This window comes from Phaeoacremonium minimum (assembly GCF_000392275.1).
Source record: "Phaeoacremonium minimum UCRPA7 unplaced genomic scaffold PA7_03_scaffold_371, whole genome shotgun sequence".
Lineage (NCBI taxonomy): Eukaryota > Fungi > Ascomycota > Sordariomycetes > Togniniales > Togniniaceae > Phaeoacremonium > Phaeoacremonium minimum.
This window is the reverse complement of record NW_006921275.1, coordinates 327960-353398: the sequence shown is the minus strand read 5'-3', so window position 1 is coordinate 353398 and position 25439 is coordinate 327960. Positions and strand designations below refer to the sequence as shown.

The 25439-nt window shown below is 54.0% G+C and overlaps 7 protein-coding genes across 7 annotated transcripts; 2 read left to right on the top strand and 5 right to left on the bottom strand.

The window, feature by feature from the left end:
* Window positions 1-316: 316 nt before the first annotated feature.
* Window positions 317-1072, bottom strand: UCRPA7_4874 (putative prp38 family protein; the record flags this gene model as incomplete). Its single annotated transcript, XM_007917425.1, has 1 exon — window positions 317-1072. The coding sequence occupies one exon, from the start codon at window positions 1070-1072 to the stop codon at window positions 317-319; it is 756 nt and encodes a 251-aa protein (XP_007915616.1).
* Window positions 1073-1494: 422 nt separating this feature from the next.
* On the top strand, window positions 1495-2186 carry UCRPA7_4873 (hypothetical protein; the record flags this gene model as incomplete). Its single annotated transcript, XM_007917424.1, has 2 exons — window positions 1495-1543; window positions 1594-2186. 2 exons carry the CDS (start codon window positions 1495-1497, stop codon window positions 2184-2186), a joined length of 642 nt encoding a protein of 213 aa, XP_007915615.1.
* Window positions 2187-2678: 492 nt separating this feature from the next.
* On the bottom strand, window positions 2679-3066 carry UCRPA7_4872 (hypothetical protein; the record flags this gene model as incomplete). Its single annotated transcript, XM_007917423.1, has 3 exons — window positions 2679-2834; window positions 2909-2968; window positions 3037-3066. The coding sequence occupies 3 exons, from the start codon at window positions 3064-3066 to the stop codon at window positions 2679-2681; spliced, it is 246 nt and encodes an 81-aa protein (XP_007915614.1).
* Window positions 3067-6743: 3677 nt separating this feature from the next.
* Window positions 6744-9779, bottom strand: UCRPA7_4871 (putative rho guanyl nucleotide exchange factor protein; the record flags this gene model as incomplete). Its single annotated transcript, XM_007917422.1, has 4 exons — window positions 6744-6899; window positions 6964-7808; window positions 7858-8191; window positions 8244-9779. 4 exons carry the CDS (start codon window positions 9777-9779, stop codon window positions 6744-6746), a joined length of 2871 nt encoding a protein of 956 aa, XP_007915613.1.
* A 2434-nt stretch (window positions 9780-12213) lies between these two features.
* UCRPA7_4870 (putative vacuolar atp synthase 16 kda proteolipid subunit 2 protein) lies at window positions 12214-12923 on the top strand (the record flags this gene model as incomplete). The annotated part of the gene is made up of 4 exons (XM_007917421.1): window positions 12214-12261; window positions 12337-12367; window positions 12452-12812; window positions 12881-12923. 4 exons carry the CDS (start codon window positions 12214-12216, stop codon window positions 12921-12923), a joined length of 483 nt encoding a protein of 160 aa, XP_007915612.1.
* A 1186-nt stretch (window positions 12924-14109) lies between these two features.
* Window positions 14110-15117, bottom strand: UCRPA7_4869 (hypothetical protein; the record flags this gene model as incomplete). The annotated part of the gene is made up of 3 exons (XM_007917420.1): window positions 14110-14228; window positions 14338-14853; window positions 15012-15117. The coding sequence occupies 3 exons, from the start codon at window positions 15115-15117 to the stop codon at window positions 14110-14112; spliced, it is 741 nt and encodes a 246-aa protein (XP_007915611.1).
* A 2507-nt stretch (window positions 15118-17624) lies between these two features.
* On the bottom strand, window positions 17625-20145 carry UCRPA7_4868 (putative glycoside hydrolase family 3 protein; the record flags this gene model as incomplete). The annotated part of the gene is made up of 6 exons (XM_007917419.1): window positions 17625-18063; window positions 18121-18135; window positions 18192-19401; window positions 19463-19711; window positions 19774-20011; window positions 20071-20145. The coding sequence occupies 6 exons, from the start codon at window positions 20143-20145 to the stop codon at window positions 17625-17627; spliced, it is 2226 nt and encodes a 741-aa protein (XP_007915610.1).
* Window positions 20146-25439: the final 5294 nt, after the last annotated feature.

Here is a 25439-nt window from a genome sequence, read left to right as displayed (position 1 = left end):
TTATCTTGCAATGGCCAGCGGTCTGCTAGGCTTCATTAGAAGTGGATATTCGTGCAAGGCATGGTCTTGGACCGTGCAGCACTTGCCACTTGCCTTACGTCTGTGTATACCATGTACATTAGCTGTCTGTCCCCGCCCGTCTAGACAAGTTGCATTTAGAGCTTACCTGAGGGGAATTCTTTTGAGAGCTTTCTTCGAGTGACCTTCCATCTTGCGCTGTTCTACGGCTGGTTCGGCTAATTAATCAGCTCACTACCGTATAATGGGTTCCTCCATGGTGATAATTGCTGTGCCTTGCTGAAGGCTGTTCAAAGGTTCAGGGACTCCTTTCTCGAGGTGGCGGTGTCTCATCCTCGTCAACATCCATTTCCTCTCTCCTATGGGCACCCTCATCTGATCCCGCCCTAGAGTCGTCACTGTCTTGCCTTCCGTTCTCCATTTCATCATCGCTCTCCAACAGGTCTTCAATGTCACCAAGCGGACTTATCCTCGGCTCCAGGACCTCCAGGTCTTCAAGCAGATCTCGCTTTGGCATCTTCCAGAGACTGGTACCACACACTCGATCCTTGATCAGCAGATCATCAATAAACTCATCCACGTAGGTCAGACTTGTGCCCGCCCTGCCCTTGCGCCTTAGCTTCCGCCTGTCCTCCAGGTACGGCTCCAGCATCGTGTACACCTCCTTAGCCTGCCTCGTCAGCCTGATGTAGAACGCCGCCAGCGCGCGCAGGTACTTGAACTTGTCGCCGCCGTACTCGAGGTACTCGGCGAGGACGTCGTCGCCGGGCGCCAGCTGCAGCAGCTTGAAGGCGAGGCACAGGAAGGGCGTGGGCTTCTGGACGCCGCCGTAGGTGCCGCCGACGAAGGAGACGTGCTCGACGACGCGGTCGACGACGTCGGCCTCGTTGACGCCGAAGCACTGCTCCTTGAAGAAGTAGCTGTCCACGATGCGCTCGCGCACCGCCTTCTCCATGATCGTCGCCGGGTTGAGCCCGTTGGGCGCGAGGGGCACGTTCGAGCCCCGCTCGTCGAGGAAGCGCCGCTCGTCGGCGCGGTGGGTGCCGCCGCTCATCTTTTTCTTTTGGTGTGTGTTGTATTCTGTATTTTCGTTCAGAAATGCTGTCAGGCTCCAAGTATTAGTTCAGGCGTGGAATGTGTTGTGTGGTGTTTGATATGCAACTCTTTGATAGCTATGTTGAGAGCGGTAAATTTTAAAGCTTCCCCAGACTTTAATGCAAATGCGGACCTGGAAGTGCAGGCAAATGGTGGCTTATCGCGATAAGAAGGATGTTATCGATTGTTGCCCCGCCAGGTTGTTGACTCTGGGACTCTGCCCACTTTGACCATGGCATCTGTCCAACTTTCGAGAATCAGCAGCAATTACAATCATTTCGTCGAGAAACTCGTTTCAATACTGAAATATCGATATAAATTATTTCTAAACTACTTCAAATCAATTGTTTTATGCTGTACAACCCGTTCATCTAAGAGACAATGTTGCTCACCTCGTCGCAAGTCTCAGTCGCCATCTCGTCCATAATCGGTAAGGCTAATAATCATTCTTCCCGCATTCCAGCCCACACCTCAATCTAGAAGAGACATGGACTAACACGTCCACCCCCTTCACCTCTCCAGTCGTCGTCTTCACATCCGCCCTCTTCTTCAGCGGCTACGCCATCCAGCAGCGCACCCTCCGCGAGCTGCGCGCCGCCATCCGGCCCGAGCCGCGGCCCTCGCCCAAGATCTTCCTGCCCGACCGCTTCCGCAAGACCACCACCGAGCTGCCCGACGGCACGATCGTCGTGGTCGACGACGGCGGCGGCGGCGATGCCGACGAACAGATGCCGCGGTGGATGAGGGAGAAGCTCGCCAAGGAGGCCAGGGCGAAGGCGGCGGCCAGGGAGATGGTCGTCGAGGTCAGGAAGACGGTGCCGGGCGAGGGCGGACAGCAAAAGGTCGTGAAGCAGGACAAGTCGGCGTCTTCCAAGAAGAAGAAGCAGAAGGCCGCGAAAGCGGCCAAGGACGGCCAGGGCAAGGAGCAGTGGGACAAGAACCTTGTGCCCAACCCGGACGACGCCTCGAAGAAGCCCGTGAGCAGGGCGGAGCGGCGGAGGCTGATCAAGGAGGAGATCAAGCGGCTCTCTCAGAACGATCGGCCTACGTACTATCAGCGTCGACTCTGGTAAAGCCTGGGACGATGGAAACCTTGAGGTTGGAAGCCTTGCTGGCAACGAGAAATGGCAGCTGACGGAATCAGCGGAATGAATCAGGCATCGGGCGTTATTGCTTTTGGATGGACAGTATTGATATATGGTAGACTGGATCAACACTTTTGATACGAGCTGGGAAATTCTGGACTGGACTGGATGGATGGTTGATATGACCTTTTTGTATATCCCGGAATGGTTCCTAACATGTAGATTTTGACATAATGGATATGACCTGATGAGCACACTTTCTGCCTCTCTTTCGGTCCCTTCCTGGCCATTCATTCGAAGAGCATCACGGACACCTAGTCCTCCGTAGAATCCGTTCTAAATCCTTACAACATTGACACCTGTGCCAGTTTCCTCGCCGCTGAAATTCCAGTTTTCCCAATCTTTTCTTTTGTACAGACAATTACTCTCATCTCATTCTCAATGTAGCTGCTTTTTCCCTCGCTCTTTTCATTTTCGGTTTTACTTTGCCCTCGAGTCCACCGTGACCGTCCTGTTCGCGTGTTCCGGGCCGCTGCGATAGTGGTGTCTTCGCGGGTAGTCGGCCATGGTGGGCATGCGATATGTCTCGTCTTCCGGCAGCAGCCCCTGGCTCAGTGAGGCTCCGCTCTTGAGGGCCTAGAGTGGACGAGCTCATGTCAGAGATTGCATTCCACCGCGGCTCTGGGGCATAAGGGGGTTTTTGAACTCACCAGGCACAGCTTGCACCTGTCGCCGAAGCGTGTGACGGTGTTGTGGCAGTTGATTGAGCCCTGAGCAAGGTCTTAGCATATGATTCCATAGGAAGACAGAGGGAGATAGGCATAGTGAAGCATCTTACGTAGTAGTTTGCGCAGTATGATGAAGACATTTTTGAGGATGTGAAGGTTTGTAGAGATGGCGGTTCAGGGTTCAATTGAGGCGTAGAGACACTTTCTAGAAGGTGCAATTGGGTTCTTGACTTTTTGTAAGAGCTGGAGACAATGCGGCAGGCTTGAGGGTTATCGTTTGGTGTTGTCGTTGGGAAGGTGTTGGTGATGTGGTCGACAAAGAAGAGATTGAGTTACAGTCTAGATCTAAGCTTTGGTCGATCAACTCTATATTATATATGCAGCCAGCTTGTTGTGCAGCAGCCCCAAAATACTAAAAAAGCGAATTGGGAGGAGAAGAGCGGAGCTCAACACGAATCAGACAATTCGTGGCTACGAGGCGTTTATTAAGTAAGTAGGGGTACCTGTCTTATCCATGGGATGGTATGGGATGGATGGGACGGAAGGCGGCCCCCCCGGAAGTCAAAGGAGTGGGTGAGGTAGGTCTTACTGTGTATGTCTGCCGTCTTCAGTGTCACTCGGTCACTCAGTCAGTCAGTCATGATACGATACGACGACGACGACGACGACGACGACGAAGGGGGCTGTCTCCGGCAAAGCTTCCCCATCCCATGTCTCCATGTCTCCATGGCCCGCCCAGCCAGTCCCCGGGAGAGATGACTTATAATTAGCTGACACTGACTGACACTGGCCCCGTCTCTAGTCCTGCTAAAATGCTCCCTAGTGCTCCCACTGCATAACCGGGCCTGCCCATACGCGATAGTGCCGCTCGCCCACAGCCAATCCACGGACCGGTCAGGGCTGGGACGCCTGGTACCTCCTGGGACGAGGCAAATCGTGGGGCACTGGGGAACCAGGTTCCAGATTCCCGGGAGGTGTGAACCGGGCCACTCATGGGTCTTCCAGGGGTCTCTTCTGGGGGCGCCATTGGGGCTCTTCTGTGCAGGATGGGGGCCGTCCATTGACTCCATACGGACCATGCGCGCGCCCCCTCGTGGAGCTTCATGCATGGCCTGACCGGTCGCCGTGACACAGCAGCAGCCAGCAGCAGCCAGCAGCTTCTCATGCTTGATGAAGCACTGTATGGATTCAGTATGGGGGGGTGTGTAATATGATATGGATTCACGATTCTGGATGGACTGGAGGCAGAGCCAGAAAGAGACGCTTGTAAGCCGCAGCTACACTACACTGCACCAGTGTGCACCGGTCGATCAGTGTGCATCCGGGACAGCTACACAGGTAGGTAGGTACTGTACAGTATCAGACAGCCATGCTATAGGTACGTACCCGTCTGTAATTGTCCTTAGCCGAAGCTGTCAACCACGGCACAGAGAAACGCAATTGAGGACCCGGCCTCAACTCTCTCTTCTTTCCCTCGCTATGGCGGGCCCAATCTGCTCGAATCCTCTCCATTGCCGTCTTGGTACCTGTGCCGCTGTTTCTCTTTTCTTGTTCTCTCTTCGTCATATTAATCATCACAACCGCCATCCTCATTAGCTGGTCTTTTGTCCTGTCTTGTTTTGCCGTGCCGCAACCACGCCAGCCAGAGGTGGCCCTTTGATGGAACAACCCGCAGCTCTACCTACCGAGGTATACAGCCCTGGTCCCGGCAAGGAAACACCTCACGTCGCAGGTGCCAAACAAGGGCCGTGGGGCTCCTTTTTCATTCTCAAAACGCCTCTGTTTCCTGTTGCCAGATTTAGAGTTATGTCAGAACAATCAATACTGGAATGACAAAGAAAAAGAAAAAGAAACCGGATTTTGCCGAGTCTGAGTTCGTTCGATTCGATCGATCACCGTCCCCAACTGTTGGAGCAAGCTACCGCCTCCTCCTCGCTTGGCTTGGGGCTGGGCTGATGCACGCCATGCTCGACTGACCCCACGCAGAGGGCCGCCGCAATCCACCATCGGCAGGCTGATCGGGTATGGGTATGGGTATGGGTCAAGGTGCGGGTGACACTCACCCATCCCAACATCCTTTCTTCTTTTCCCTCGTTCTTGCCATCTCGGTTTCTACCTGGTCTCGTCTCGCACGCAGACTTACACACATGGATGATGATGGTGTTACGGGAGCAAAGTCCGGGGGAGCCACGTTCAGATCGTCAATTCGCCTATTTTGCCCTTCCTTCGCTCGGTGCATTGCATGACACGGCATGGCATGGCATGCCAATGTACGATCCGATGTGTGCGTAAGAGAGAGAGTGTGTGTGTACTACATACATGGCTCCAACTCTCAACGGTGTTTTCTAGGCTGCATACATAACACAGACACGCAGCCCTTCTAGAAATCCCACTGACAGAGATTGGATGAAACAGCCCTATCCCAACTCGGCCTCGCTTCACCGAGGCACATCCCTTCCGGGCTGCATACGGTACTGTATGGTCTCTATGGCTGGCAGGCAGGCAGGCAGGCAGGGATACAGACAGGTAGGTACAGTAGGCAGCTGTTAGTAACGAGACTGTCATCATAGGTCATGGCAACACGGCAGACAGCTCGAAAGCAGGCAGGCAGGCAGGCTTTTGACACACAGCGGACGGGACGATCTTGGGGCAGTCTAAACCTTTGGTGGTCAGAACGCAGCGGATCCTCCTCTTTATTGCCTTACTCTCTTCCAGTCTCCCTGACCGCCTCCAGTGACTACTTCAGCGGCAGCAGCCCGACGTCGTAGCCCGGAGGACGAGCCGTGTCAGTTGCAACCCTCGCCGCAAGCCGTGGCTGCCTCGTCATAGCGTCGTCCGGGGCGGACGGCGGGATTGGCTCGCGCGCTGAGACCGGACACATCTGTTCACTCACTCATCAACCATCACGCTTCTTCCTCGCTACCTATCTGACAAGTTCTAGGCCCTGTTCCAGCTCAACTCATCCATCTGAGGAGGGAAAGGGGGAAAGTAGACGTGTGTAGCAATGACGCATCAGAGCAATGAATACGGGCACAGAGAGGAAAGAGAGAAGACGGTGCTCAAATCGCCGCAGATACAATGCTATTAATTTGCTGTGCTGTGCTGATCTCAAGTGAGAAAATAAAAAGATATGTCGCCAGAAAAGCCACCACGCCAGTTAGATAACAAAAACATACACACACGCAACAACAACGACGGCAACGACACAGTCTCGGTTCCAGTCCATGCCCGGTTCATCCTCGGTCGGCCATCCATCTATCTCCCCTCTAGCGTCTGAAATCCGGCTCGCTCTTCAATCTCTCTCTCTCTCTCTCTGCTCAAGTATGACTACACGACTGCTCTCGAAAATGGGAACCAGGGAGAAATCGAGAAACGATGGAACATCCCACTCGTGCATCTTCTTGTGAGTCGAACCATGCATCAAGTAGACCACGTGGACACGGCAGATGGCCGGTAGATCTGCCGCGTCCCGCTGCCGCATGTTGCGCAGGAGTCGTTACACCGCTGCGTCTGTGGCGTAGAAAAGCAACGTCCAGAGTGTGAAACACTCGACACAAAGTTTTCACATCCACTACAGACAGAGAAGATTGGTGAAAAGCGGCCTGTTCTGGGGCCAGTCCGTATCCTGAGACCGTCCTGTGTGACTAGCGAGAAACTCGGGTGGATTTTGGTACAACGCGGCTGCCTCTCTATATGGAGAATAACGGAGAGCCGCATAACGGCGAGGAGGGGCATTAGTAAGAGTTCACATAAGAATGGGATGGCAGCGGGACGCGATCGTTGCGAGGATCAGCTCAACAACCCGGCCTTCCGTTCCTCACTGCGCCAGTCTTGAATGGTGGCCTGGCGGCGACCCGAGTCCAGCGAGTCGATCCGGTGATCCCTGCGGCAGCTCGGACCTGCGCTGGCTCTTCCAGAAGTCGAGCGCCTCCACCACGTCTTCTCCCCTCTCGTCTTCGTACGCATATAATATCTAGGATCCAGTGTTAGAGTTGCTAACGGACCGATGAAATTACTCGAAATGAGACAAGACTTACCTCGTGCGTACTGCTGTGCAGCATGCGAATATTCTTGTGCGGCACAATGTGGACGGCACCAGACTCAATGTTACGCAGCTCGATAAAGTTGGGCTCAAAGGCCAAGATCCAGGGATACGATAACGCAAAGCTCTGCGGGGCTCCCTCCCAGTCGATCCTCCATTCAGGCCTTGCTCTCCAGCCATTCCTGTTGACGAAGAACGAGAACTCGGAGTAGTTGAGGAGGAATTCGCCGTTGAGACGTTCAATGTGTATCGGTCTCACGTTTTCTTTCCGGGCCACAAAGTCGAGTGATGTGTCAGCCTGGTCGAGCAGACTCTGGGTCTCGAGTGTTTCGAGAGACACAACCTCAAAGCCTCTAGCACAAGCCACGCAGAGCTTCGACTTGAGGAAATGTACAGACGATGATTCAGTCGGGATGTAGAACTCTTTGAACGGCTTAAGTTCATCTTGACCAGCGTTGAACATCTTGCCGAAGCCCTTCTGTTTCTTCCCCTTGGACATGGCATCGTTCGGCTCGTAGACTTTGATGGTCGTTGACAGAGCTGAGGACTTAACGCAGCAGACTAAATGTCTTCCAAGGCATATTCCTGTCTTAAAGAAATTGCAGTGGCTCTGGATCTTCTTGGCTCTCTTAGACAAGGCCGGCTCGTTAGGATCGAGAGCTGCCAAGCTGTACGAGACGAGGGACCTGTTTGTAAGGACAAGTAGAAGCTGGTATTCTTCGAGCACGTCAATCTGAGTGACGCTGGTTGCCTCAAGTGTCTTGCGCGGTTGGCCATTGGACTTCCGGTCCGACACGTAAATACCATTGTCCGTGCCGTAGATCAGTTTCCGTCCACCGTCTAGAAATCATTAGCGAATTCAGTACCAAAATGAGCAGCTGATACGTACCGAAAGGTGCAACACAGTTAACTTTATTCGTAGCTGTGAAGAAGTTGCTCGAGATGGGCGTAGTGTTCAGGAAGTCTGCACGAGCTCGAAGCTTCTGCTGGGCGGTATCAATGTACTCTAGCCACTTTTGTCTCCCTGTCTGCGTTGTAGCATAGAGCGTTAATTCATAACCGGCTTTACCCAAATGCCTGAACGTGATCGGCCAGCCTTCTCCTTTCTTGTCGCCTGTGTTGCGGATATTGGGAAGCAAACTAGAAGAAGACCGCTTGACGGAGCCACTCTGGGGTATAACTTCCTCCATCTCCTTGATAGAGAGAAGCTCCAGTGGAATGGGCTAGACTTCATGTGAGCATTTCCTCTGTAGTGGTGTGATATACTAGTCTTACCCTTCGGTATGCCTTAACCTCCTCTCCTTTCCCGACTGCCTTGACCCGAACCAAAAGCACGGCATGGTCGAAGAGGAAGGCGGTGATCTCCGACTGTTCCGTCGGAGACTTCTTGAAATTGCTCTTGAAGACCAATTCACGTCCCTCCTCGGTAAGCTTGAGATCAACTCTCTCATTCGGACGGAACCTTAGCTGCTCATTCAACCGTCGAAGATTGAATCGGTTCTCAGCTCGACCAGACTCGTGATTAACTCTCGTGAGCAGATCACGGATCGTCGTTAGCACCTTAGGAATGTCTTCCTTGTCAGGATTGCCGGCCTCAGTATATTTGAGGACGTTTTCAAGCAGAAGAGGATATCTTGCCAAACGTGTCGTAGGCTTGGTTAGATAACCGTTCAGCTCCAGTTTCCTGGACTCTTTCCTCCGTTCTATCTCGTCCACAAATTTGCTAAACTGATTGTTGACCGATCGCTCGTTCTCAAACTCAAACTTGGCCTCCAATTGCTTCGAACCATATAGGATGAAAGGCTCGAATTGAGGGACAAATTCGAGGAAAATATCACCCACATTCTGGACAACCGGATTCTTCTGTTGTCGTTCCGTGAGAGCCTTGGCAAATCGAGAGCTGACAGTATGAATGCTAGGATGATCGATAATGTTGCTAAAGATATTCCGAACGACCTTTTCCCTCTTGTTAGCAGGGATAGGCGAGTTCTTGGATCGCAAGGGTATGATCCAAAAGTCGCGCAGATATTCCAAATCCTTGACGAAATCCCTTTCGGTGTAGCATATTTCTGAGATAACCTCCTGTCTCTTCTTCTCCCTGTCGTCAACGCTATCGGCAACCTCTCTAGGAACGGAGTTGATCCATAGTTTCTGCTCATCCGTTTGGTCGACATCGTCTTCGTTTACAGTCGTCTCGTCTCCCTTCTTCAGGCCGGGGCCCATCTTTAGGTTGAGTCTTGACACTTGCTCGAGTCGTCGGGGGCAGGCAATCGAGTAGCATAGTTGGTCCCTCGTACATGTGGGAGAATAACACTCCGAGAGAAGAACAAACACGCCATTAACCGGTGGCTTCTCTTCGGGTTCCTCCATCAACGTTTCCCTGAACTGGTACATCTCGGCAGTCGAGTCCCGAAGACGGTGCTCGTACGTGACATCGTGGAAGAATTTCTGGGCGTCAAGGGCTCGCCCAAGGAGGAGAGCTAGGTTTCGATCTGTAGTCCTAATAATATATGAAAGCACATCCACCGCTTCAGCACCGCTGAACGCGTTCTTGTACGTAAGCTCGTTCTTCGTGCGATCGCCGGTGATAATCTTCTGCCGGAAACATTCTGCAACGCGAGAGAGCAGAGCAGGATACACCAGCGGTGGTCGTATCTTCCCTGTAGGTGGCCTGTCCGACTCGATTGATCGACTCACCGAAGGGCGATGTACCAAAGTCTGCGCATCCGTCTTCTCACTAGGAGCCACGGACGGCGCAATGGTTGAGGCCATCGACATTGTTCGCTGGCTCTCCCCGCTGGTGGAATTCATGGTGGTTGTTCTCGTTTGTGCTCCTGGAGCAGGTGTGAAGCCGGGGTAGGTTGGATAGCCATTCTGTTGCTGAGTTGGCACATCGGGTGAAGTGCTTGAGCCAGGTATCCTCCGATTGGGGATGACTCTTCCGCTCATCGTCTGATGGGCATCACGCTCATGCGAACCGTAGCCGGTCATGGACATCGATCGATCGTCATGTCGGTCGGGGACGACTCGGCCTTGCGCAGTCGTACGAGCGGAATGGGGAGGCGGCCCATTGTATGGCGCGTGCCGGAAGGCATTCGCTGGGGATTGTTGGTAGGTGTTCGGGGGTGGGTGATACATGGGCTGCCTCGGGGCGCTCGCGAGCGATTGTGAACGGTACGGGTCGGAGTTCAAGGATGGGGCTGGCCCTCCCTGATAAAACCTCTGCGCCGGTGTTCGCGAGTTGTAGTTCGACGGTGGTGGTGGCCCTCTTGAGTCGAATCTTGGGCCCTGTTGAGGAGGAGGGCCCTGGTATGGTCGTTGACCCTGCTGGTTCCGCTGCTGGTGCAGATACTGAGCCTGGGGAGACGGGACCTGCTGGCCGCTGGATATCGATCTCTGTCCCTGATAATACCCGTTGGCCATGCTCGAGTCTACGGTCCGGGTTCTCGGGGAAACATCGCCATATCCTCCTCCTCCGCCGCCAGGGGGCATCCTGGGTGGAGGCTGCCGCTGCATGCCCGACATTGTGGAAGACATGGTCTGTGTACGGGATGAATCCTGCTGCATCATCTGGGGCGGGAGGACGGAGGAAGTCATTGTCTGGGATCGGCCGGGAGGAGGAGCGGCACCGAAGATGTTGGAGAAGGCGGCATCACGTTGGAAGTTGGAGGAGTGACCGTATTCCTGGGGCCGCCGGGGAGGAGGCATGCGGTCCTGCTGGTAGTCTGCCATGGCTATTGCTGCAATAGAAGGAACATGTTATCAGTAACTTGCTTGGTCGGTCGGTCGGTCGGCCTGCTTGACTGGATGGGGCTGGTCTTGCGTCGTGCGTGCGTCTAGGTTGCTTGCTTGCCCGATTGCTTGCTTGCTTGCTCTGTCTGGGTTCTGGGTCTGGGTCTGGGTCTGGCACTGTCGGCCACACAGGGGAAAATGGGAAAATGTGGGGACACGCGGGTACTGGACGGGGGGGTATTCAATTCATTCATTCATTCACTTACTCGTGTTAGGCCTAATGGCCGCCAACTGAGATAACGGCTGCCAATATCTCCAGCAGGCGGCTTAAATCCTAGTCGCTAGGCACCGTAGGCAGGATGAAGAAAACGGAGGCTTGGATAAACGGAATGTCGGCGTGGCTGTTCCCTTCAGGGCGAGGTTCAGCGCTGGCCGTGCGTATCTCCTTTTTTTCCCCCTTACAAAAGGCTGTTGAGTGTGACGTTATTGCGAGATGCGTTGACGCCTCGCTACTTTGAAATGGGGGACCCGGACTAAATGCCTACCTTACCTCCTGCACCTGTGGTAATCGCCTATTGGATAAGCGGGATCAGCATATTCGCGAGGCGGTAGGCAGATATCGAGGCTTTGATACAGAACAGTTCTTCCACGTTTCATTTCACGTCACTTCAGTCACTCAGAGTCAGTCATCACCATACACATTTTTGTTTTTGAGACTGAAAAATTCATTCTACGGAATGGAAGAAAGGCACACGGCAATCCAGGGCATAGACTAGAGCAACTACAACTGCAGCTGAGGAGATTAAGGATGTATATGGCACATTGTTGGGCCCTTTCCAGCTTTCGGCTGTAAGTTCCCAGTTTTCAGCCAGATTGTAACGGCACCAACCCTGTCGCCTCGCCCTCCTCCTCCTGCACAATAATACGCACCTAGTCCCCTACCAGCCTGCAGAGATAAGCAACGCCCAGTCCGTGAAAACGACGCGTGTGATTCACCCTGCTTGCAGAATGCGGCGGTCAGGGGAGGGGTCCAAATTATACATACATCCTGTAGAAGAGAGCAGACTGCCAGACTCTAAAGTTCAGCGAGGACTTTTTGCCATAGATTCTATATATAAACCTCGCCATGTGCCTATCTCAGCCATACTTTACATGTAGATCAGTCTAATATGACTGCTCCAAGAGCCTTCAAAATTAGTAGGTAGTTTTTCAGGGGTTTCAATGCATGTTTCCTACCTATCAAGCTGAGGGTGGGCCGACCCTGATCCCGACCCCGATTAAACACTCGCAGCTGCTAAGCGGCTGCGCCAGCTGTTGCCAGTCCTGGGGCTCCACGTGACGCTGCTCGCGACTCCATCATCCATCTCCAAGCTCTAGCTCCAACGAAGCAAGCACAGGCACCTTCGTATAGACCTCATCCGCCCCTGCTTCATCAGCGCATAGCTGTCAGACGAGCACCCTGGGGCCAACCATCTCTCTTCCCTCAATCTATTAAGGGAGGCAACCTTCCAAAATGGCCGACTCAGAGTTCGCGCCCAAGTTCGCGCCGTTCATCGGCATGGTAAGCAGCAACCCGCCCTGGTCCATCACGACTTACCTACATGGGATATCCGACTAACATGTCTACTTCTCCCAGGCCGGTATTGCAAGCGCCATGATCTTTGGCTGTACGAGCGACCCTCCTTCCCAGCCACCCCATTCACCCCCTATCGAACAGAACACAAGCTGACCCAATCGCCGGCACAATACAGGCGCAGGAGCCGCATACGGCACCGCAAAGGCAGGCATCGGCATCGCCGGCGTGGGCACCTTCCGGCCGGACCTGATCATGAAGTGCCTGATCCCCATCATCATGTCGGGCATCCTGGCCGTGTACTCGCTCGTCATCTCCGTGCTCATCGCCCAGGACCTGCAGCCCAAGCAGAGCTACAGCCTGTTCAGCGGCTTCATGCACCTCGCCTGCGGCCTGTCCGTCGGCCTCACCGGCCTCGCCGCCGGCTACTGCATCGGCATCGTCGGCGACAAGGGCGTCCGCGCCTACATGTCCCAGTCGAGGGTCTTTGTCGGCATGGTCCTGATCCTCATCTTCGGCGAGGTCTTGGGTCTGTATGGGTGAGTGGACTTGTGCATTCGGCTGCTCTTGCCGGTGTTGAGAGTACAGTGAATCTGACTGCGTCTAGGCTGATTGTCGCTCTTATCCTGAACACCAAGAGCAAGGGTTAAAGCTCGGATCGATCGCCGTTCTCGAAGGCCATGTTCCGACTGTGTCACTACTGGCCCACCTAATCTCAACCTATGCCTTGCAAAGACAGGATTCTGTTGATGTCAGAAGCGGAGCGACCGACTCCGGCTGTATAAAAAGCTTGGGCTTCAACCAAGAAAGGGGGAATGTCCATGATAGCATTTGGCCCGGCGTTACGGACATGTACAACTTGAAGTTTTGGGTAGACAATTCAATGCAGAATGTTGATCACGTTTGACCAACATGCAGGTGGGAAACGTTTGCCAGCATTCACTACGGACATACTAGCAGTCCTGTGCTTGCCAGAGATCATGCTTCACACACTCGTCAAGTGGATCAAGGCGATTACAATAGGTAGTCTGTGCCATCGTATATATTTATTTCCGATTCATGCATAAGCCACCATTCCGTAGACCAAGGATTTCGACTACGGTTTCCATCGAAAAAGGCATTCATGATGTTCTAGTGGCCGTTGTGGCTCCCGGCTATGATAATAGAGGCCATCTCGACGACCAAAATCGTGACATGTCCTTCCAGCTTGACTGAGAATATCACCGAGTCCAAGTTCACACGCTACACAGTCACACGGTCACACGGTCACGCTCACGCTCACGCTCACCATGAACTACTCAAGAGACTTTTGACGAGCTGAATCGATCTACCTCTACCATATGATATGTCCCTACAGTATCCCATAATGAGCGTCAGAATCGAAGTATATGCCCTCCTTCCCCCAGCTCCTCCACCTATATCAGTTGGTCAATCGTAAAAAGGTTCACGACTGACTTGACATGAGATCAAACCAAAAAGTCCTAGTGTAGCCGAAGAAGCCCGCCCCGACAATGCCAGAAGATGATGCACGGCGGCCAGCCTTTGAACGCCGACGACAAGAGTCAACATGAAGCTGATAAGATTGATGATCCATAACAAAAAAAGAATATACTCCCGCCCGATGCATAGTGATGGTGGCCCATTCTGGTGCTTTTTTTCTTTTTGGGGGGAAGAGATAACCACCCCGAGTCAGGCCATCTAGCAGAGGCGGAATATGTGAGAAACGAAGAAGAAACAAACAGGCCGCCATGCAAGTCATATGCATCATGCAGTGCAGAAGATGGAAGGGAAGGAGAGAATGTAGATGCCCGGGCGCCATCCGGTCGGTTCCTGTTCTCAGGACCGCCCCGTGATGCGCCGGGCGAGCCTCCCGCGCGTCGCCGTCTCTGCCTCGCGGCGGAACGGCGCCTTCCAGCCGCGGTCGCGCTCACGCTCGTCCCAGTCTTTCATCTGGCCTATACAAGATCCCATTAGTCAAAATACTCAGGGGTATAGCAGCTTTGCAAGCCTTGAAAGTTGAAGAGGGGGAGCTGCACAAAGCTGCACAAAAGGGGCAGAACATACCAAGGAAGAAATCCCACCGCCTGTCCTCCCTATACAGGATCTCGTCCCCGTTCTCGCGCGCCAGCCTCTCCCGCCTGGCCCGCGAGGCGGCCTCCTCGCCGACGAGATAGGGGTCCTCGAGCGGGCGGACGCGGTTGCGCTCCTCCTCCTCGACGCGCTCCAGCACCATGCGCTTGATGCCCTCGAGGTGCTTGGTCTGGTTGACGCGGCGGCTGGCGACGTTGTGGTAGTGGCGCGCCGTCGGGTTGCTGGTCACGGTGCTCCACGAGGGGATGCGGAAGCCGCCGAGGCTGGGCAGCTCGGGGCGCCGGGGGGCGGGCGGCGGGATGGGGGGCAGGCCGGGCGAGGGCGCGAAGTCGTAGCTGGTGGGGAGGAGCAGCGTCGCCGCCGCCGACGAGCTGGTACGGGTGTGCTGGGCGGCGCCGGAGGAGGAGGAGGAGGGAGCCGGGGGCGAATACGGCGGGATTGGCTCGTTGTTGGTGGTGGCTTGGGAGTGATAAGACGGTGCTTCGGAGACTGTCTGGTGTTAACCCGTGTTCTTGCGCTTTTCATATAGACTAGGCAGCTGGTGGTGCTGCCCGACGTATCGGCGTCGAGACACGGGACATCTCAGCCGAGGACCGGAGGTCACGACGCCGCCGATAAGGAGGCCAGCCACCGATAAGCACACTTACTGTAGGAAGGGGCCGCAGAGCGAATCGATGCGGTTTCAAAATCCTCTGCGCGGAAAGCGCTCATCTCGTTCATGCTGAAATGCGGTGCAGCTTCTGTGGCAGCCATAGTTGTGGCTGTTGTTCTGTGTCGGTGAAGAGGGCGATAAGAAGAGAGAGGTGAGAGAAGAGGGTCAGGAAGGAGGTGTAAGTGATGATCTCAAGAAACACTCGACAGGAACAAAGAGGACATCTGATCTCCCGAAACCGACGCGACCATAGGGATAATAAAGATAAAAAGTAAGGCCCCGGAGAGAAAGTGTCAACGGTCGAGGTGAGACGAGGCGAGTGACCAGGACTATCAGACAGTCAAGACACAACAACACCCTCAAGGTAGGACGAGGTGGTTCACTCGGCGGTCACGAGTAGATAAACAGAGACAGCCCTGGACCTTTAGGAGAGAAAATAAGAGGGAATCAGGAACCCGACTCTTCAGGCTTCGGGCACAGAGTGACCGAAACGGTGACACGTGTGGGAGGGAACAGATGCAGGGCCAGACCGGCTGAACTGGATCAGGTAAGGTATGCTAATGTAGGTATGGTGAGGTGAAGTGTCTCTCTAGTCGAGTGCAGGACAACCTGGGAAGAGAGCGCAGATAGAAAGTAGAGAGAGATAGCAAGTCTCACAGGAACTGCAGCTGCATGTGGTTCATACACATGGGCGGCGCACACTCTCTCTTCCACACACACACCAAACAGAAACGGGCGAAAGAGGAAGGATGTGAGTCAACCTAGAGACCATAGAAAATAAACAAGAATAGTAGCGCCCGGATAGAATACAAAAAGACATGCCCTTTTAATATGTAGGTAGGGCCGCATGCGCATGTACCGGTATCCTATTCTTCCTTTTCCTACTATTACCTGTATCCTATCCTACGGGAGGCGAGCCGTGAGTTGGAGGGGTACGAGGGGTGACGATTGGCATCTTGGCGACTTATCGGCCGTCCTGGGCCATCCTGGGCCATCCTGGGCTTTCACGGCGGGGTTCTAGCCTGCTAGCCAAGAGAAATGGGGCAGGTGTACACGCTAGACGGCGGCGGTGGGAGGGGTACGGCGCTGCTAAATGGGTGCTAAGGAGGTGTGCTCACTGCGAGAAGAGAGGAGAAGGGGTGGGGTCCGCCTGCAAGCCTGCACACCAACACCCAGTACTGAGGGCTGCTGGCCGGACGGCTTGGAAGCTAAGCACGCAAGCAACGGGTATGGATGATGCACGCTGTACTATACAGTAGTCTATACTATACACTATGCAGGAGTGCTCTCGCGTGCCCTGGCTGACTTGGCTGCGAATCTCCCGAGGCCCGAACGAACGGACAGCTTGTCTATCTATCAGTCTGTCAGTCTGTCAGTCAGCAGTCGGAACAGACGGGCTGGGCTGGAAAGGGGGGTTGGTATTGGATAGCAACCAACCGGACACCAATCTTTAGCCTGCCGGCCCTGCCTCCCTGCCTGTGAGGGAACCCATCCATCTCAAAAAAAGGGGGCAATGTAGGAACAGTGCAGTATTGTACATAGCAGAGCTGCACGCTAGACAACCTAACAAGCAGGTAGCTTGGGCTGGGAGCTCCTCATTCTCCATGCATCTTAGTCTGGATATACGGAGCATAGCCGGCGTAAGCAGCAAGCAGCAGGAAAGCCGATGGGAGTTATCGGACAGCACCAGCCTTCAACATGTTCTAGTGTTGATGCCCGCGATCCACTTTGCGATATAGCACCATCATCGCGCGGGATGCAGCAACACGCCGAAGGGAAGAAGAGGAGAAAGACCAAGGCTCAGCCTCCTGGACTAAGATAGCTGCAGATATCACATATCGGGTATCCGGTATGAGACTCCAGCAGCCCACACAGGCCCACTGTCTGGTGGCTCTCGCCTCAGTTGAAAAACCGGTTTGAATGGAGGAAAATGCCATCAGGAGGTGTCACTGTACGACTTCGCACAGGATGGCATCGTTCCTAGGTATACAGAGATGATAAAACGGGGAGGGGATCTCTATCGGTGGAACCTCAGATATAGCGCCGATGGAGATGTAAGGCACAAAAGACGGAAAACCCGGCTGGAGCGGTTGGTTGAGCTGCAGGCTGCATGTCTTCGCAGGACCCAGCAATGACATCGTCGACTGCCTTGGCCGGGCGATGCTCGGAAACACGGAGCAATGGGGTTGAAAACGTGGAATGGCAATGGGCAATCCACAAAGTGTCGCGTTTGCTGAAGTTGATGAGGAATGAAGGCGCACGCGACACTTGACACGCGCTCAAGATGATCGACAAAGAAGGTGGGAGAGAGTGAGAAACCAACAGCCAAACTCTGGCGCCACGCAAAAGAGAGAAGAAACCCAATTGATCCAGAAACCCTGACCCTCAAAACGGCGCGCGCCAGGTGTTGGCTTGACCTCTCTTCATCCTTAACCTTCATATATTCGCAAGGAGACTGTCACGAACTACTATAAGTATACCAGCGGGTAGAGGCATGATCGAGAATGGCGCGGACCGACAGCACGCCTTTCATTGTCCCTGTGGTGTCAAATCTGAAGTTCTATAAGGACCCCCGTGACTACCCCTTTTCAAAAGAACCACTTATTGTTTAGATAGTCCTCCGCGGCGGCAGCACGTCAAGGACTGCAGCATCCCCAGCAATCGTGAAGTTCCACGAATCCTTGCTATCAATATCTAACACAAGACTATACTGTCCCGGCCACAGCACCAGATTCCCCTGCTCATCACTCCTCGCCACGCTCCCCATCTGGATCTCGAGCGTAGCATTCACACTTGTCCCAGCCGGGATATCATGCAAGCGCGTGAAGGCCGCCAGACTCTTCAGCGGGTACGGCTTCGGCCCGTACTCGCCCTTCAAGAAGGCCATGACGACGAAGTCGCTCGTCACATTCCCCGTGTTGGACACGGTCACTGGAACCGACGCGAATGGGAGAAGATCCTTATACGATGCGGCTGTTGAGGACTGTGCCAAAAGGGCAGATGTGGTGAACTGCGACAGTAACTCGGAGTCTGGTGAGATGACCGCACTGAAGTTGGTATAATGCAAGCCCGAACCGAACTCATACACTGGAGATCCGGCATACCATTTGTATGTGCGGCTGAGTCGACCAGGTTAGACCAATTTGGAGTGAAATGGGAGAAGATCAAGACTTACCCTGGATTACCTTTCCCAGTATCATTCTGCCCCCGCGACGGCCTCAACGCCATATCCGTCATTGGCACCTCATCCACATAACCAGCAGGGTACTGAGTGAACGGTAGCCTTCCCGCTGGCGCCGTCTTGCCCAGCAGCACATCGACAATCGCCGTCCCGCCATCCTGGCCCGGATACCCAGCCCACAGGAGCGCATCCACGCCAGTACTATCCCGCACGGCGCTGGCATCCACCACCGTGCCCATCTGCACGACCACAAACGGCTTCTCCTTGCCCGCTTCGGCCGTCAGCGTCGCCAGCTGCTCGATGAGCGTCACCTGCGCGGCCGGCCACTCGATGGCGGTACGGTCGTGCTCCTCCGACTCGAGGCCGTTGTCGATGCCGCCGACGAACACCACCGCGTCGGCCTTCTGTGCCGCTGCGAGCGCGGCCGCGACGCCGGCCAAGGTGCCCGACGAAACGCCAACCCCTGGGATGGTCAAGACGGTGTAGCCCGCCTTTTGAAAGGCGGCGGCCGGGCTCACCAGCACGGGCGGGTTGCCGTAGTAGTTGCCCTGCATCTGCCGCGAGGCAGCCGCCATCGGCCCAATCACCGCGACCGTCTTGATGGCACCGCCCGGCTTCGAGAGCGGAAGCGCGTCGTTGTTCTTCAGCAGAACCAGGCCCTCAATTGCCGCCTTTCGTGCCAACGTCTGGGCATCTGCGGTCGCTACGTCTGCCCATCCGAGCTGCCTATACGGCTGTTTCTCCGATGGGTCGAAGTAACCCAGTCTCACCAAGCTCGCATACCTCCTGGTCAGGCTTACATCGAGAGTGGTCTCGTTGAACAAGCTGCCATTATACGCCGCGCCGAGATTCTCCGGCCAGAACGAGCCACAGTCCAGATCCGTACCGGCATTCAGACTTGCCGCGGCTGCAGCCGGCGCGCTCATGTTGCGGAAGTGATGGGCGCTATAGACATTCTTCAGCGCATCGCAGTCCGACGTGACCCACTGGTCGCTGCCCGTCCAGTTCCAGTGGTCCCGGAGCAGGTCTTCCAGCAGCCAGGGGTCAGCGCACGTCGGCACGCCATTGACCGCGTTGTAGCTGCACATAAATGACTGGGCGTTGGCGTCGCGCGCACATGCCTGGAAGGGAGGCAGGTAGTAGTCGCGGAGATCCTGCGGCGAGATCACGGCGTCGTAGCCGTACCGCTTGTTGCCGCCCCAGTCTGGTCACATCTCAGCTGCCATCCCGGATCACCAAAATCTCAAGAAGGAGGTTGGAGTTACCTTCAATGTCATATCCAGCGTAGTGCTTGCACGTGGCAACAAGCTTGAAATACGGATCCGCTTGCAGCCCTCCTTGTAGCCCAGGGATGAGCTGGTTCACATATTGGCTGATGAAGTACGGATCCTCCGACGGGACCTCCTGACCGCGGCCCCAGCGCGGATCGCGAAAGGGGTTGATATTCGGCGTCCAGAAGTTCAGCCCGCCCCGTCCGGCATTGCTGAAGGCGCGCGCCTCGGTCGATATCGTTTCTACACGTCGGTTTAGCTTCCCCCCTCGGCTCCACGGCGAGCAGTCTCGCGGGAGAACACACCTGCTACAGCCCTGATGAGCGGCATATCCCAAGCGGCGCCCATGGTGATGGGCTGCGGGAACGACGTGGCATAGTTGAACTGCTGCCCGGCCGCGCCGAAACTGATCCCTGGGGACCACGCAACGCCGTGAAGGGCTTCATTCCACCACTCGTACGGCGGCAGGCCGATGCGCGGGACACCGGGCGAATTGTCCTGCGTGTTCTTGATCTTCTCCTCGATGGTGAACTCCGCAACGAGCTGTCAAAGGTCAGATACTATGCACATCTCCAAGAAGACCTCCGCAATCCGATACTCACAGCTTTCGCCCTCGACCAGGGATCAAGCGTCGTGTTGCAGATCTGATTTGTCGCCAGCTGCAACGAAATCAGCATTAGAGTCCAATGCACGACCACAACACCTATAAACTTCCTACCGTGCCGTTCCTACAATTTGGGAACTCCCCCGCCACCACCGCCGGTGAGGCTGCAAGTGCAGCGAACGCTACCCTCTGAGCCATTGTCGATAACGGCATGCTGATATTTGCTCAATGACCTCCTGAAGATCTTGCGCTACAGGTGAGTGGCGGCATGCATTTCCTATTTATGAGCCCTTTGCTACCCATTCCTTCCATCCAACCTCGCACGAGCATTATTTTAGACGCCATATGTAAATAGCCCTGCTGGCGGTTAATCTCTCCGAACAAATTTCATCGTTCTTCTAGCAGTCCACCCTCGGGATAGATGTGCCGAGTCGATCGCCCACAAATGCAGGTACCCCACGGTTGCGGCAGATAGCTGAGCATGGGTAATCAATTCATCATAGGAAACATTGTTCGGGAGTTATAGATTGATCATGTGGAAATCAATGGCTACGGTTAGGATGGGCGATGGTGATCCTGAATTCAGCCGGAAATATGCCAAGCTGTTGCGTGACCGCAGTCGATCAAGGCGTTCTGGCATTGTCACAGTAAATACTGCCAACGACAGTCTTCATTGAGAGCGTAAAAAGTTACTATTGATATCAGGGCTCTTCTGGAAGACTACTTCGTGAGTCTCGGTGGTCATAAACGTCAACGCACTTCAGTCGAACATTTCGCACCCGCCCATGCGTGTTCGTCTAAACTCCTCTAACCAGTATTGAAAATGTTATTGGCCATCGGTTAAACCTACTCCCAATGTCAATGGCAGGCTCCCAGTCGCAAAACATACATATACCAAACCCGTACCCACGACCGAACAGAGATTTGTATAATAGTAACTCGGTCTTCCTTCAAACAAACGCCAGGCTTTCGTCTTCGCTAGTCATTCTTCGTCGACGACTGCTGAGAAAATCTTCCACCATCTGTCTACTGCCAATTGCTTGAGTTTCTGGATCAGTACTGTGGTGTTCGGGTGTCTGTATCTCACTATGGCCACTGGGTTCAGTCCGTGACATGTTCGTTCCGTCATTGATGGCTGCCTCAGAATCAGCTTCTTGTAAGTCTGGCCCAAATTGTCGTAGCACTGCAGCACTCAACAGAGGACTGGAGGTAACAGATCCAGAAATGACCCCAGTTCTCGTTGAATGTTTTGGGCTAGTTACCGTGGTAGATGCAAATGGAGCACAAGGAGTATCAAGGTTCATTGATCGGATTTTGTGCAACGAACGCAGTCGCGCTAGGGATTTGGTACGCCTTGCCGTTATGGACTCCGTCCGATCAGGGGTCTTAGGTGAACCCGACTTGACACCTCTCAGATTTCTTGCAGATGTCGTGCTCTTGAGGTTTTGTGCAGGCAATTGGCTCAACGGACTCTTTAAGGGTACCGGAGGTGTTGAAGGAACCGATGGGGTTCGCTTCGAAGACTCGAAAGAAGGCGGTACCGCATTTTCCTGAAGTAATGACGGACTTGAGGGGTTCTTCTTCGTCACCGAGCGGTAACGTGGAGAGACTTTTACAATATTAGGCTCAGCGGTCCCGAAGGGGCCGTTCGGCATAGTTGGTGTCCGTGTACTTAGATTGACAAGATCGGTTCCCGCATCTTCTTGATCGTCAATCTGCGCCGACTCTCGAACATGACCTGGTACATGGTCATGTACAAAATACTGAGGCATGCTTGGTAGAGCGTATTCAACTTCGGCAAGTCTTCCGTCTCGAGAATACGTCGGAGATGATTGTGGTTCAAGCTTGGAGGCGTTTGCAGAAAGCCATGCTCTCCAATCGATTACACCGGTGGGTGATGTTTGACCGAGACTACCTGTTGGACGATAGGTAGGGACATCCACAAAGACACTGGCATCTCCAAGCATGCTTGATGATTGAGGTACAACGCAAACACCCGATGTATCTTGTGGCGAGGTCTCCCTGTCATCTGCGTTTTGCTCAGAGTAGACACTCTCGGAATAGACCGGCCTTCCAGCTACATCTGATCCAAATGTTTCCGCCTGGCGCAGCTGATGCTGGGAGTGCATAGTTGACCGAGCCGACTCTGTGTGAGACTCGCCATCATTCTCCTGAGAGTTGATCGTCTCCTGCAAAGCGCGGCGATAAGGGCTTTTGGTGCGGAAGAAGTGGCATTCTGGGCTACCGAAAAAAGCAGAGCTTCGGTGACTTAGAGTCAAAGGTGCTGTATGTGGTTCTTTGATACGGGGAACTACCCTTATCGTTGGTGATGGGATTGTGGATGAATGCTGGTCTATTGTCGGGACAAGTGGATGGATGCCAGTGGACGGAGTTGTCGCACGACGGTCGACTGAGTCAGTTTCGCAGCCCTCGTTGGCCATCATTGCGTCTTGAGATATGCTCGGTTGGTCGTTCCCGTCTTGACAGCCCTCGGTAGTGCTCGTGTTTGACGTGATCGTTCGGAAAGGGTACGAGTTCGCGCCGCTGGATTTCCTTTGCTGCTCAACGATATGAGCAAGCTGCTTCGTCTCATTCGCTCTCTTCATCAGGGCCGAATAAACGCGATCGCTATTGACAATGGGACTTGAATTGGTCGATCGACCCATGGAGATGTGAGCCGTGCCATCAAGCTTCTGTAGAATGCTCTCTCCATAATACTGAGGTGTCAGGGTCGAAGGCGGCGCATGCATTCCAACCTCTCGAATGACAGATAGTCGTTGTTGCTCGCATGCCTCCACAGAAGTATGAAGTTGCGGAGTGGCTAAAGATTCGGTGTCGGAATTGGTCCAACTAGTCACTCGTGATTTATCCTCGGAGAGTTGTCTGACCTCGGTTCCCATACTCTCCACGCTTCCTCGGCGGAAGCGTAAGAGCTCATCCTGAGGAACCGAATGAAGTGTAGGGACATGAGATGACACTCTTGAGAGAGATGCCTCTTCATGTCGAACACCGCTCAAGTCAATATCGTTTCCATAGTATCGCCCGTCAAAGAAACGAGATACGTGAGTCTTCTGGGCCTCGACCTGCTGTTTTGGAATTTGAGTGGCATCATCATCACCCTTGTGAAGACTGAAGAGCGTTTTGATCTTGCTCTTCAGAGATGATGACACCTTCCTAGCTTTTTGCTTCAATGTTCCGTCTCTGACAGGCTGAAAGCTTGCGGATGTCATGCTCAAGGGCAAAGCGCTACCAGAGCTGCTCCTTCGCAGAGTCTTCTTCATGGCAGGTCCCGGTTGAGTTGTTTTGGGTTTGAAGAGCATGGACGGTTTTGAAATGAGTCTTGATCGACGAGAGGTTGTCTCGTAAGCTGGCTTGGGAGATTGCACTAATGCTTTGTTTACACAACTGTCGCTTAGTGAGCCAATACGTTCACGTCGGTTCCTCAAGAAGCTCATGGACTTGGGTGCTTTGAGAACAGGGGTAGCAGAGATCGGCCGATTTTCTTTGTGGCTCGACCCCGGATGGTAACCAACAGAGCAAGAATACGGAAGTCCTTGAATCCCATTAGGCGACACGACGCTGAGGAACGTAGTGGCTTCATTGTGGTTCGTAACGGCATCAGCAACAGCTGGAGTTGGTTTTGTAGGGGCGAACATGGAGCGTGTCTTGCGAAGTCGTCTGTATGACGATGGCATCGAGGCAATATCATCTTCAGGAGTGTAGAACACGTCCGGTTCGGCCAAAGCGTGTACAAAGCCAGTACGAGACATTGTAGCACTCGTCTGAGTTTCGCTACGTGAAGAGCCTCGCATTGAAAGGCGAAAGTTTCCCGTGCTCTGGCGGTCATTGCCTCGGAGGGATCTATGAGTCTGGGTAACTGATGGCGTGTAAATAGACCTCGATATCTTGTGGCTCTCCCCTTCACTACCACCGGCCTGGCGATTCGTGCGACTCTGGCTGGATTGTGGTCGGACGAAACGAACGCTTTGCCGACGCTTGAGGTCTTGTACCTTATCATCGCCGCTTCGGCTGGTAACGCTGTTGTTGCGAGTCATGCCGGTATCATTGCATTGCTCGCGCTGAGGAGCCGGTGGCTGTAGTGGGAAGTTCTGCATCTCAGCATCGGAGGACCGCTCTCTCCCTCGAGCAAATGCATGAGCAGCAGCACAATGTGCGTCCCTTTGTGCAGCAGCGGCGTTTATATGCTCAAGGTGCACACTGCGAACGGAGGAGGTTGACTTGCGTCGCTGAAGGTCCGATTTGGACCTAACGCTATTTCTTCGGAGCATGGAATGACAACGAGAACACGGTCAAGAGAGAAAGCAAGCAAAGCCGTGTGAGCTATTGAAGCAGGATTCCGATTCGAAGGATACGTAATGCTGGGCACGAATAGCTGTAACATGTATAGAAGTGCAGCCCAGATGGAATTGTTGATGATGTTGGCGTGATGGAAGAATTGAATAGTGGACAAGAAGAGGTACATGGATGATGCTGGATGAGGGCAGGAAAGTTCACAATACCTACCGAGGTAAGGAGGTAGGCAGACAACGTAAATACAAACGTAGGCTGGGGCAACACAACGATCACGCCGTCACGGCAGGAACATGGCACACCGCAATTGTTGAAGATGGAAGGAACTCCTGAGATTCAGTCTTATGCTTCAGGGGAAAAGGGCGATGACGATAACAAGGGGGAAGGGGCGACGAGGGTAGCAAATTGGTGCAGCAGCGCACGACTGCGTCAAAAGCCAAAGCTAACACATTAGATTTACATATAGGTACCTTACATATGGATACATGAGCATACGAATAGATGCTACAAACCCTCAATATTACAAGCCAGGTTTGCGGGGTGGCAGAATGCCACCTGACTGCCGTCTGAGAGCCGATGGGCGACCTCCTTCGCCCAATGACTTTTTGAGTCTGTTACCTATGCTCAGTCTCGCAGCGGAGAGCGTGCCAGGACCCAGTGGAGATGGTTTGGCGTGAGATATCATTGCACTGCCCGTGGGCATTGACGCGACGCTCTCCCAGTCTTCCTTATCCATCTCATCGTCGTCTCCGCCATGCAGGCTGCCTCTACTGCTGCCTCCAACCGCATCTTCATCGTCTTCTTCGTACGGCCTCAGGTTGCCCGGTACAGATCTCCGCCTGAGACGCCCGGCCAGCCCTGTAACCTTGCCGAATCCGCTCTTCCCTGCAGCGTTCTGTTCTGTCGCCTGTTGCAGCTTTTGTCGCTCAATAAAAGCCTTCATCGCTGACCAGCTTTCAACCAGACCGTTGCTTGCCTCTTTGACACAATTGCACTCATCTCCGGCAGGGCACTCCGTCTCCCCTGCCTCATGCCATTCAGTCAGGCAGTGTTCAT